Raw genomic sequence first — 14,157 nt, 5'->3', positions numbered from 1 at the left:
GACGCTCTTATGTGTTGTACTGTGACATGTGATTTTCTGTTAAGTTTAAGTGCCAGTGTGTCCCTGAATTTCGACCATTCATCCTAAAAATGATTTATGGCCACAAGTATTCCTGAACAAAATTGTAAAAAGTGCTCCATGGAAAAAAACATTGTACACATTGTGTCCTGCAGAGGGCGCTCAGGTTTTATGTTTTGCATTTGTTCAAAGTAAAGTTAAAGATTTAATCCGTGGTCAAATTTAAAAGTCTTCTTGTGATAATACTTTATACAGCAAAAATGAAGCCTTTGGAAAACTACTGTCCTTATTTCATATTATGTACCAGTATTGAAATAGGTATTTCAATTAAAATAGGTCATTTAAACAGCTGAATCAGTGTCTTAGACATGTTTCCTGAGATATTAAACCATTTTGTCTTGTGCCTTGATGGAAAGTAATGTTTATCACTGTGTGTCTGTCCTGCTAGCAAACACTGGCCTGCTCCATCCTAACAGCTCTGTTGAGTGAGTTCTCCAGCTCCAATAAGACCAGTAACATTGGCCTCAGTATGGAGTTTCACGGAAGCTGCAAACGTATCTTTCAGGTCTGTCCTTCTGTCCCAATCATTCAGAGTGTGTCCTTTGTTAGGTGTATAGTCCCTGTGCTCTGTGATTTTATTTGTATGTTAACCTGCTATAGCCAAAAACATTTAGAAATATTCATGTTATATGAATGTTTCATTGATATTAAATCACTGACAATGTTTTATTTTTTGTTAATATTTAGAAATAGATTATATATTCCGGTTTAATTTTATACTTTTATAACCTTTTCTATAATTTTTTATTTTATTTTTATGTAAAGTTTTTTTGGGGGGTATTTTGTGTTGATATAATTGTTTTGCATTTTTATTTGTTTTTAGTTTTTTTTTAATGTATTTTAGTACTAAACAATAAATGAAAATGAAAAATGTTGCAACTATCAGAAATAAAATGTTTTTTCTACTTTTATATTATGGCTTAGTTTTAGGTAAAAAAACAACCATAATCTGAAATGTTGTACTCATACCGTATATATGCAGAATTATGTTTACATTACATTATAACTGAAGTATTCTCAAATGTAAGCTGAATTTATTTGAATCTTGTGGAATTGATTCTTGAAATTAGTACCAGTACCCTGTGTTAACTTAACTGCTTGTGTCTTTTATGATGAGTGTGTGTGTGTGTGTTGCAGGAGGATGATCTCAGGCAGATCTTCATGCTCACTATGGAGGTCCTGCAGGAGTTCAGTCGGAGGGAGAACCTCAACGCTCAGATGTCCTGTGTTTTCCAGCGCTACCTTGCGCTGGCCAATCAAGTGCTCAGCTGGAACTTCCTTCCACCCAATCATATCCTTTCATGAAAACATTTTGGTGACTTTTTATATTTGTGTGTATGTTTGTATCCTTGTCTTTTTTACATGTAAATTTAGAGGAAAGTCGAGAGAGGTGATGCAGGCTAGACTTCCTGTGAGCACTAGGAAACACTAGACCTGGACTGCAGCCAGGAATGTTTTAGAGCCACAAGGGTTAGGAAAGACAATTAACTGTGACTTATTTTTGGATTAATAATAGACAAGCTATAATGTGATAATCATTCTTAACCTTCTTAACATTTCTTTGCAAAATAACCGTGAACACAGAATCAGATCCAGGCACATTTCTTGTTGCTCGTTTAAAAAAAAAAAAGATCTTGCATGTAAATTTTGAGAGCAAATTTTTATACCTGCTTGAAGCCTCAAAATTCGAAGCTCTTCAGCATTTTTGTGCTCATGATTGATTTGGATCTTGATGAATTAGAAAGTTTGTCCCACGGTTGAATTTATTTGAATATATTCGCATACATTTGTAAAGGTTTTTTTAACATTACATTGCATTACATTTATTCATTTAGCTGACGCTTTTATCCAAAGCGACTTACAATTGCTATATTTATGTGAGAGGTCGCTTCCCCTTTGGAGCAACTAGGGGTTAAGTGTCTTGCTCAGGGACACATTGGTGTCTCACAGTGGATTCGAACCCGCGTCTCTCACACCAAAGCCATGTGTCTTATCCACTGCGCCACCACCAGTGGATAAGATCATTTTAATGATCTTGTCTCGCCGTAGTTTTGTTTGTGCTTTTGCATGTCATAATTATTTACTATTCACGTGTGCTAGTACTAAATCATGAGCTGTGATTGATGGTGCGTGTGCTTTTGTGTGTGTTTTAGCTCTGTGAGGCGTTAATCCCACTCAGGCTGACTTTGTGTCTCTGTGTCTCTTTAAAGAGATCTGAGCTGGCGTCTGTGCCAACCAGGGTCACATATCACTTACAAAGGAGGCCTGTGCCAAGCCCTTATCGTGCTCAATCAGTGTGCCTTAAAACACACAGCTCATTGAGTGCTGGGCTGGAATGTCGGCCGGCCGTTTGTGCATTGATGTGTTTGCATAGTTTCAAGTCATATTAATTACCCTCTGGGTGCTGGAGGAAGATAGTTCTTTGATACCAAGAACACATTTGTTAAGGACAGAGAAAGGACAGAGTGTGTTAGTGTTAAATTTTAAAATTGACTTTGATAAGTTGCATGAATGAGTAGTCAATTAATCTGTTCTTTAATGTGTTAGTCAATACAAGACTTGCATTCACAACACTCTAATCAAAGCACACTTTAAATGCAATAGAATAAAGAATTATATATACACACACACACAAGATAAATGTGTAGATGAACTGGTCAATCTTGTTAAACTTATGTATTATTATCATTGTTTATTTAATGTTATAAATATAGACACACACATAACCAGTCAACCTCGCAATGCACCAAAATGTGATTATTTTAACTAAGATTAGATATTAAGATTATACTAAGATTATATATAGTTACAATTATATATAACTAAGATGAAGGATTCTTTTTGAAAACATATTATGCTCACCATGACTGTATCTATAAATTTATTTGATCAATACATTAAGCATAAATAATAAATTACGTATTAAATATTATTATTTTAATAAATTAAATATTATAAAATTTTAAAATAACAGTTTTCTATTTTAATTAGTTATACAATGTAATTTATTCTTTTTATGGCCAAGCTGAATTTGGTGCTCAGGAAACATTACATTTATGATATTATTATTATTATTATTGCTCCCCAGGCGCCGCAGCATAAATGGCTGCCCACTGCTCCGGGTGTGTGTTTACAGTGTGTGTGTGTGTTCACTGCTCTGTGTGTGTGCAATTTGGATGGGTTAAATGCAGAGCACGAATTCTGAGTATGTGTCACCATACTTGGCTGAATGTCACTTCACTTCACTTATTATTATTATAATGTTAGTCATATTATGTTGAAAACAGTTAACTTAAGATTTGTGTAAAATTATCACATTTTAGCGTGTGATGCATTTTTTTAGAACGTTTCATAAAAGGTTAAAAAGGAACAGCATTTATTTAAAATATAAATCTTTCGTAATATTTTAACTGTCACTTTTTTGATTAATTTAATACATACTTGCAGATTAAAATTCATTTCTTTTAAAAAAAATCTCATTGACTGCAAACTTTTGAATGGTTGTGTACCGGTATATAAAATAGTTTTTATATATTTATATTTAAATATATTTACATTTTAATATATTTTAAATAATTATGTATTTGATACATCGTAACTGCAGTCATGACCCATCTCTAGTGTGTGTGTGTGTGTTTTAGTTTCCATTCCTGACAGCCGCTTAGACTCTTTCTTCAAAGAGCCGGCATCTCTCAGTAGCCAAGGCCATGGCATGCATGTCATTTGTCCATGACACACTCCCACTTGACGCATGTACATGTCATTTGTGTGAATCCTAAACATGTGATTCCCTTAATGTCTGCAGGACTGCATGTCCATGGCCCTAGTGACCCTGTGGGGGGGGGAGTTGGCCGGGCTTTGAGCCGGTCAGGTGCTCTGAATGGTAGAGCGAGATGACAGACGGCTGTGTGCCACTGCTTATGTCTAACACGAATGCAGAAGTGGAGCAGAGCTTTGTAAGACCACTGTCCCGGGCCTGACAACGGAGAGGAGGGCATTCCTGGGGTGTGAGGGGAATCTTAAGAGGGAGGATGTGACACTCAGACTTCCTAATAGACTTGGATCTCTTCTCTGTTCTTTGGCTCCAGGCAGCTCTCAGCACTCTCATAATCATTATGTTCGCTGAATGCCTCCTGATTGATTCAGTCTGCAGTCTTGAGCTCAACACACTATCTTTTGCTCACATTCAGCTACTACTTACAACACTCCATTCACTTCTTTCACTTCAGTGTCCACTTTTGATTAATCTGCCCTGCCAATATATCAACCATTAATTTCTACAGAGCTGCAAATATACATGTATTCAGTGATTTCGGTGAAGGAAAGCGTATTTTGCAGATTGCAGTTCCATCTGAATTATGCCTCTGAATTGTGCAGTTGCCAGCTTGTTGCAGTGGCTATCACTGAAATTTTTTCTTTGTGTTGAAACTGGAAACTTTTTGTTGTGGTACACATTCAAATTATTTCATTGATATTGCTTTTCGTTGTCTTTATTCGCATACGTGGTCTTGAGTGTCCCCCAAAACATCTAGTAGTTAGATTGTATAACTTTCTAGTCACAGTTACCAATTCTGTGAGACTTCACACTGGTGTTTTAGGAAGCCAAACAATTTGAATAAAATAACACTACTATTATTATTATTATTATTATCAGTAGCGAAATATATTGTAATTGTAATACAAATGCAGTGTAAAATTGTATATTATATATTATTAGGTCTTAATTTCACTTGCAAGTGTTAAACCCTTTATTTTTTTCAGAAAATGGCAAGATCTTTAAGTTTCTGTAACAACAGTGTTTTTTAAAAGCTTCTCATTACAAATTAATTGAAATACTGTAATCAGTTCAAATTGCAACATTTACTGTGAACCGAGACTCTGTGAAAACCAGACCATGTATAATGTATGCATGTAAATGTATACAGTGCAGCGATTTCATTCTGTTTTATTAAATTGCAGCCTTTTTGTGATTTGATAATTATAATATCAGTTGACAGGTGCTTTGCCAAAGTAATATGTACAAATATTGTGTAAAATATTTTCTGGACCGATTAGACTCGAGCTCGAATGCCATCACAGTTCTAGGTAATTAATGGGAAACACTAAGTGTTATTTTGATTGGATTTCTTTTAAACGGTTACTGAATTGAATCACTGTTCTATATACCGGTAGGTAAACTAATTTACGGAAATCACTTTTAAATCTAATTGAGATTATTAGTTTGTTAATAGATTTGATTTGCTGACAGCTCAAAACATTCACACCCCTTGTCTGTTATTCTATTGTACGAAGTTGTAGTTGTGAACACATCAGGTGAACGTAACCCTATGTCAGCCCTAGTCGATTTCTGAGTTGGTCATGTGTTTGGTGTCTTCAGCAGCTGGGGCGAGGGCTGGTGGAAACGAGGCATGTGCGTTTGTGACTGTGAGTAAGTCCGGGTTGGGTTACAGTAGGTCATATCTTTAGTCACCCTCCCAGTTTTTCATACGCTCGCACACTTTTCCAGCAATGGCTCCAAGTGACATTAAGTGACCGGCTGGTTTATCCCCTGCGCCCCGTCCATCCGTCAGTCAGTCTCTCCCTGCTGCGCTCATGTGGCAGGCTGCTATCAGCCCGCACAAGCTCCGGCAACTCTCCCTCAAGGCCCATTCTCTCCTCAACACGGGTCACTCAGAGTTCTGCCGGCCCCTTGCTATTTTTAAGAGGCCGTAAAGTCAGGTCTGCTCAGGACGGACACAGGCAGAGGTGTGTAACACTCCAGCACACTCATTCCAGTTTGCCATCTGGTTCTCTCTGGTGTCTGCTTAGTGAATGCGTAGGTGAGTCGCCACATGATTTTCTTTGACATATGCGGCTGTATATGGTAGACGTGAGCAGATACTGTAATGGTGTGTGTGTGTGTGTGTGTGTGTGTGTGTGTGTGTGAGAGAGTGTGAGTGTGAGAGAGAGAATGAGAGAGCGCTTGCATTTGTCTGCTGGGAGTGACTGTGGGTCCGGCCCAGAGGAATGCGTGGCCTTTGCCGGTAACTGGCTTTGATCAGACATTCCTGTGGGAGGCTTTTCTCTCTCTGCCTCTCCTCCTTTTTGGCGTTCCTTTTTTTACCTCCATCTCTTTTCCCAGTTTGCTACATATGGAAAGTAGGAGATTTTGAGGCAAACATTTAGTGGGAGGGGACAGCACGATTGTATAGTAGTAACGGTGCCTTTGAAGAAGAGTGATCGAGAAGGAGCTGCAGAAAACAGACGCTGGGAATTCACTGCAGCATTTTTCCACACTCTTTTTAGTCCAGGACTGCACGGCCAGAGAGAAGTGACAGAAAGAAAAGGGGGTTAGAAAAATCTTTCCTTATCCTTTCTGCTTTTGCTATTGCCCTTAACTGAGGTGTCACTGGGGAGGCACTACATTGCCATGTTTGAAGCGACTCAGAATGTCATGCTTAAGCCAACCGAGTCCTGGAGGGAATCTCTTCTAGACCACAGAGTCATGGACCTTTTCTTCACTGTGAGTACCAACTTATACATTTATTCTATCAACCTCCTGCTTGGAAATGGCTCTTTTCTGCTTTTTACCTCATTTAAGACATTGTTCCTTCGATACCTGCTTCCCCTAGTCCTCTGTTTATTCCTCTCATATTATTTCTTTCTGCTTTTATTCTTCTAAAAAAAAAAAAAAAAAGGTCAATGACACAGCATCAAACTATAAGTTATGAATAAATATTTAGCAGTTCGAAATAAAAGGCATGTTTAGAAGAAGTGAGCTACAGCAGATTATTATATGTTGCCTTAGAAGCAGTGGTCAAAGATGGAGGACTCTGGCCTATGTGATGATTTAAGAAAAAAAACAAACATTTATTTTGTATATAGATGATATAAAAATTATTTGGGGTCAGTAAGGTTTTTTTTTTTTTTTTTTTACTTTTTGAAAATTCTCTTGTGCTCACCAGAAAAACTAAGTATTATGACACATTGTTTTTCTTACATTATTACATAAAATAACTCTTTGTGAAAACCAAGGTTTTTTTTCAAGAATTTGAAGAATAGAAATTTCACTAGAACAGTATTTGAAAAATAAATCTTCTGTAACAAATAAATGCCTTTTACTGTCACTTTTAATCAGCTTAAAGCATTAATGAATAAAAGTCTGTTGTGTGTGTGTGTGTGTGTGTGTGTGTGTGTGTGTGTGTGTGTGTGTGTGTGTGTGTGTGTGTGCGTGTATGTATATATATAGATATAGATATATATATATTTATTTATTTATTTATTTATTATTATTATTTTTTTATATTTATTATTTATTTATTTATTTTAATAACTTTTGACCCAAAACTTTTGAACTGCAGTGAAGGGGTAGTATATGATATAGTATATCATGCTTTCAGCACTCATGTATACATTTGTGCTTTTCATCTGAAAGCAGATCTGTGGGTGACAACTGTCCCAGAGCAAACCATTTTCCAACTGTGAAGTTGGTCTGAGTTGCTCACGGCAATAATGACAACATTACAAGGAAAAATATTAGGTAATAAGGTAATAAATAATTGTATTTCCCCCCTGAATGATAATTAGTGCTGTCTGAATTGTACAGAGAAGCAAATCTATCATGAGAATTATTATATTACATTAATTATGCAAAGTGTGTTTGATGTTAAGTTTTAGATAGATAAAGCTTAAGATTCAGTCAAGAGTAGTGAATGATTTTCTTTTCAGTATTATTTGATTGGTATTCACTAATGCAGTTCCCAGTTTGATCTAGTAAGGGCCAGGCTGAACAAACTCATTTTGTTCCATGTGCTCTATATTAAAGCAGTATAAATTTTATATTCGGTTTTCCCCTGAAAATCATGCATTGTGCATGCATTCTGCATAGTACACCTTCTAATCATTAGAAATTCAGTCTAATGGCTCGTTATGTCTCACAGAACTAATGTCTGTGAGCCTTAGGTTGCGATGTGTGGAACATTTCTGTCAGGTTACCCTCGGCATCATTGATGGACATGCCAAATCGCTCTTTCTCCATTACCATTACACGGTCTCCCTGAGGCATCTGCTGCCAAATAATGCTCTAGTTTCCACCATCAGTCTTGGGTGGTTTCTATGGCCAGATTAGACGTTACTTTCCTTCACTTCTGCTGCTCAGGAATGACCCCACAAGGTGCCAACATGCTGCTTCATCGTTCATGCCGCTCTTCTGAGAGGAGGCTGCGATCTCTAAACTGGCGACAAACTGCACAGCCCTCTTAACAAGGGTCAGTCTGCTGACCTGGAGGTCAAGGGCTGTTCAAACATAAGTGTCTAATTTGTCTTTTCTGGGACTTGCTGTTAGGGGTTTTAAGCAGACTGAAATGGCAGATAGATATGTTGTCTATGGCCAAAAATGTCAGTCGAGATCAATAATTTATCATGATTAATTTCAAATTTCAAGTTTAAAAGCAGATTTTTGCTCCCAAGTGAATGTTTTTTTTAAACCAGACTGTTAATTGTGATCGTAAGCTACTCTCTATGGTCGAACATGACAAACACCTCACGTTTTTGAATTCTTTACACTTTTCCAGTGATATTTCCTTAACAAAATAAATAACTTAATAGAAAAAAAAAATCTTCTAATGAGTGATATTGTTTCAAATCATAAAACAGGTTGGTGTTGCCTGACTTTGATGAATATCTTCAGTACAGTTTGCAGTGGAGGCTGCAATATTAATATTACATATTTTTGTCTCTTAGAAATGGACATTTGGCAGTAGCTAGTTAGCTAGCTAGCGAGTTAACAGTAGTAGATTTAGTTAGGATGCAGATGTAAATCTATGTTCATTATCAAAAACGGCAACGTCTGTTAATTAAAATTGAACAACCTAAGTTTTATATGGAGAAATTAAAAATTTTCTAAATGAATTTTTTAAAGGGGTCATATGGTGCTTTTTTTTTTAAAGATCATTAATTTGTGTATTTTGTGTAACAGAATATGTTGACATGCTTTAATGTTAAAAAAACGTTATTTTTCAAATACTGTACATCATTGTAGGTCGTCTATGCCCCGCCTTTAAGTCCCTCTAATTTTACCATTGTTTAAGAGCCAAATTAAATCTTCTGTGGTTCAATGATGTGAAACATGAAAGCATCCATGATGGTAAATACATTTATATGTAGTCTTAAAAAGTAAAAAAAAAAATCATTAAGGGCATATTAAATTGATCAAAACTAACAGAAAAGACATTTGTAATGCTACAAACGATTCCTATTTCAAATAAATGCTGTTCATTTGAACTTTACATTTATCAAAGAATCCTATAAAAAACACGGTTTCCACAAAAAAGCACACATTAATGCATTTTAAAAACATGAAAGTGCAAACAGTTACTATTATTATTATTACTATTAATATTTTACACCATTTTGTTTTACAATACTACTGTTGGTAAAAAAATTAATAATAAAAACCTCTTTCAGAAACATTTGTGACCCTGGACCACAAAACCAGTCTTATTTAGCAATAATCCCCCCCCCCCCCCCCCCCCCAAAAAAAAAAAAACATTGCATAGGTCAAAATTATTGCTTTTTCTTTTGTTAAAAATCATTAGGATATTAGGTACAGATTATGTTACATGAAGATAATTTGTAAATTTCCTACCGTAAATATATCCGCTTAATTTTTTATTAATAATATGCAATGCTAACTTTAACTGCAATTTTCTCAATATTAAGATTTTTTACATCCTTAGATTCCAGATTTTCAAACAAGATTATTTATTTCATATGATATATAAATCCCAATTTCAAAATGTAAAAATTAATTTAGGATAGTTTGAAAGTTGGGTTAAATCTCTTTGATGCTGAGCATAATGTTCAGCGGTTTTGTACCAGTCTCTCGGGGAGTTGTTTGGGCCATGTGATGTTTAGTGGTATTTCCAGTGTTTTTGTTAAGGAGTGAGGAGTGGTCAGCTGTTACACCCTCTGTGTCTTTACGAGTCTCCTTGTAGCTGTGTGTGGTACACTCGTTGTTTTTCTACGCCCATGCCAGGGGGATGTAGGAGTGAGTGTAGGGGTGAGTTATTGAGTGAGGGTGAGTGTGCGTGTGTCGGCCTGTCAGCGGTGTCTGTGTGTGTGTATGTTGGCTCGTCAGCTGTTGGTCCTCACTTCTCAGCTGTGCCCTGAACAGACGAGGGGGCGTCCAGACACGCGCTGCCGGGGTCAGAGGTGACCAGAGATGAGCTGCAGGATTAGACTCTGAACCCTGGATTCGAAGCCCCTGTTAACAGCCTCCAGTCCACCCTCAGGTGGTCTGAGGAGGGGTCAAGCCATCCATCTAAAGAGCAGCGGTCTCTTGGCCTCTTTGATTGCTTTTCAGAGGTTTGGAAACATGAAGAAAATAAAGCATGACTTAAAATAAATCCCATATTCTCTTCGCACCTAATAAAGCCATGTCTGCGCTAACATTTTCCTACAAACCAAACCGACTAAAGGGTGTTTTTGTTTGTGGTTTTAGTTTAGGTTGGTTCTTACACCCTCCGTCTTCACATACTCACCCATTTAATAACAAACAGTCACATTTTTATACATCCATAAAATGGTGAAACTCAGAAAAACATCTCTGGGTTACAATTCAATATAAAACACATAAAAAGCTAGAGAAAAAAAATATATATATTGCTTAACCGAAAATAGATTATAATTTAGGCCCCTTAAGATTTGGATTGTGACATTTATTTTCACGACACTCGAGCACATTTCCCTTCAAATTCTTATTACAGTGTGTCTAGACATTTCACTTTTTTGCTTTTTTTCATTCTAATTTAGTAGTGATTCTTTTTAATATTTTTATTTTATTTTATTGTAACTTAATATTTATATTTCTGCTTTGCATCAATGAGTTATATGTATTTATTTAATGAGAGCGATATAATCAATTCAGAACATCTATTTATTTGTGTATTCATTACATATTTTTTTTATTTTATATTCTGTTGTTTTATAATTTTGTATTTTGAGGTGCAGTATGATAGTGATTCTAATTGTCATTACTGTTATGTTATTATAAAAATATTTTGAACAGATTAAATTTTTTTTAATATATTTTTTCATTTCAGTATTTTGTGCATTGCAGTGATAATATGATTGGTATTTATCTATTTGTTTATTTGAGAATAAGGCGTCACAATTTAAAAAAAAATTCTTTTAAATACATTTCTTTTTTTAGTATGTATTCTTTCTTTTATAATTTCATATTTTGTGTCTAACGTGTGTAGCACTAAGTAAAGTTTTAGAAGCCGAGATCAGATTCGGACTCGGAGCATGTGCATGGTTTGTTTATGGTATAAACACAATCAGGGATTGTTATGGCACTTTGAGAATAACGCTGTCATGAGGTGATTGATTGTGGCCTCTGATTTTGTAACAGGATCTGAACATACTGAATGTGACTTAAAACAGGAGAGGATCAAATCCTCCCCGTGGACAGACACAAGCCTTTGTCTTTTCTTTATTAATAGGTCTCCCTGTCGCTTCTCTCTCTAGCATTCAATTCGGAGAGCTACCTTGTCTTGTTTTGATTTAGATGCCCCCTTTCACCCCTGCCAGACTCTAACTATAGTCGGACTCAAGGCGATTGGCATAGTTTGCATGGCGTGGATGTTCTTCAGCGCAGCTGTTTGTATAGAGCATGCTGCTCACAGAGCGTTGGCCTTGTACTCTTTCTTTCTTCTCTTTCCCTATCCAGTTCTCTCTCTCATCTGTCCCTCACACCCCTCCTCTCTCTTTCCCCTTCTCTTTCTCCCTCCCTTTCTTCTTCAGCTCAGAAGATGATTTCACACCGCTCCTGCAGATAGGGCCATGCTGTAGTGTGTTAGCATTAGCACTTTGCCCAGTGGCTGATGTTCATCCGTGTATGTGTTAGGGAAATGCCGCTTTAGGTTCGTCCACATTCTCCCAGATCGTTCAGAGGGCTCCGTCCAACTCTGTGCCCCTCAACCCCTTCGCACAGCATCTCCGCCAGAACGTCTGGCAAACAGACGAGCAAGAGTAAGATTCCAAGGATTTAGGAAAGAAAAAGAGCAAAGGAGTGTGCCAAACAGCCACATGTGCTGGAGACTCGAGTCGGTCCGTTCAGAAATGTTTAGCCATCTCTTCAGCTATGTAGCTCTCTTTTAGCTGCTGAACGCCTCGGACTGGATTGGTAATTGAGAAGCCGATATGATTGATTGGCTTGGGTTGTGGCGGCCAGGTGGCGAGACTCATTAGTTTTGCCATTGGCGAAGGTTAGGGGTATTCCACAATTTTCCTCCGTTCGTTATTCCACTGAGCAGAAGGTTTCAGAGACTTGCGTGAGATGAGAAATCGAAGACAGACCTGTGTATCTGTGCATAAGAGAGAGCAGAAGAAAAAGAGGAGGCGGAGAGTGAAAGTATGTTTTTGTATGTCACTGAGAGAGGCTTTTCTGTGTGATTCAGGGAGACTGTGTGTGAGCTCCCCAGCCTGTGTGTTTTGTCAGCTGCCCATGGGCCGGTCTGCAGTTCCTCCTGGACTCTTTGAGGGAGCCTGTCTGGTATTAACACTGTAGAGTAAACCTACGGTCACATTTACAGTCTCTAGAACCTCCTGCTTCTTTTCTCTCATGCGCTCATATGATATCATGTCTCCTGAGAAGAAGGATTTCAGTCTGTTGGTGAGCTGCGATGATGTCTGTTTTGATTGTTGATCATTAGGTCCATTTTAGGATATCTTGATCTTTGTGTGGTTAATGTTGCTGTCGGTTAATCATTAAAGGTATACGTTTTGGCATTAAAATCTAGTCTTGAGTTCAGAAAGTCAATGATCTGGTATCAGGCTTGCGTCTTTTATTCTGCTTTTAGAAATGGGATCTGTTTACACCAGTGTAATGAGTTGAAGAGTTTTTGTCTCTGTCTTGTAGGTGCACAGGAAGATCAGAGAGGACTCAGACATGGCGCAGGATTCCCTTCAGTGCCTAGCCCAGTTGGCCTCCATGCATGGCCCCATCTTCCCCGATGAGAGCGCTCAGGTGACCTACCTAGCCCACCTGGTGGAGGGATTGCTCAACATGATCAATGGGTGCGTTTCTCTGAAACCCTCCATCATGTACTGCACTCATAAACTTGTCATTCACAAATGTGTTATTTCGTATTTAGATAACAGCATAGTAGTTGTCTAACAAAGGTGGACCTAATGACAACATATGTAGGTCACATTTCACCCCAAAATCATTGCAGTTAATAAAATGATTTACATTATGCATAATTATGTTAGGACCAGTAATGAAATTTTACAGCTGTTTAAACATTTTTATGATCTTAAACACAGGATTAATTCTCTTGAAGTCAAATTTTATTAATTTAATTATATTTATGGGGTTACTTTTTTGTTAAATATGGCTCGGACGTGTTCTTGAGGGTGAGATTCTGACATAATCTCAAGTCACAAAACTACTGCCTCATTTACTTTTAAAACAAGGGGACAAAAATGCAGGATGGGGACAATAAATAAATACTACTACTACTAATATTTGTAGTGGTATTTCTTTATTTTCTCCATGTATTTTTATAGAATCAATTAATTAAATGAAAATAAAGAAATACTGTGAATTGTTTTCATTAAAAATAAACAGCCTTTTATTTTACTGCATGTATTGGCGGAGTTTTGTGTTAGGACTTGCATTGTAAATGCTCTGTAATGTCTATAAAGATGGAATGATGTCTCTGCAGCTTTAAATAACACACACATTCTCTCATACACTGCTGTTTGGAATTTGAGAACAAGTAGGCGTAGTGAGTCGGGGTCTCTCTCCCCTCTCCTCCCACTCTCGGTCTCTGCCATTCTGTAATCACCTATTCCTGGAGCATTTTTCCAGTTGCATCATCGGAAAACCATGTGGCAGGTCCGCCAATCTGCCGTGATTGAACTCTTCTGCTTACAATTTAAGTCCATCTGATATGGGTTAGAGACGCAGTTGGGAGCATAAAGAAAGGCAGACCTCGAGTGCTCTTCCAAAACTAAAGAAGGAAAAAAACCCTGTGTTCCCAGAAACCAGGTAGGGTGCCGACACAACAGCAGTTTGGTGTTGGGGTTGAGATC

The 14,157-nt window shown here is 37.2% G+C and overlaps 1 protein-coding gene across 1 annotated transcript in view; it reads left to right on the top strand.

The window, feature by feature from the left end:
* Nucleotides 1-14,157, top strand: part of LOC132095269 (exportin-4-like) — a 28,952-nt gene that overhangs the window by 443 nt on the left and 14,352 nt on the right. The window contains exons 2-4 of the mRNA XM_059500098.1: nucleotides 467-583; nucleotides 1,216-1,393; nucleotides 12,980-13,137. Of these exons, the coding sequence (XP_059356081.1) occupies nucleotides 1,220-1,393; nucleotides 12,980-13,137 (332 nt within the window). The 5' untranslated portion in view covers nucleotides 467-583; nucleotides 1,216-1,219. The remainder of the gene's footprint in view (nucleotides 1-466; nucleotides 584-1,215; nucleotides 1,394-12,979; nucleotides 13,138-14,157) is intronic.

Source organism: Carassius carassius, chromosome 19, assembly GCF_963082965.1.
Source record: "Carassius carassius chromosome 19, fCarCar2.1, whole genome shotgun sequence".
NCBI classification, from domain to species: domain Eukaryota; kingdom Metazoa; phylum Chordata; class Actinopteri; order Cypriniformes; family Cyprinidae; genus Carassius; species Carassius carassius.
The sequence above is the reverse complement of the archived record's forward strand: the minus strand, read 5'-3'. Positions and strand labels throughout refer to the sequence as shown.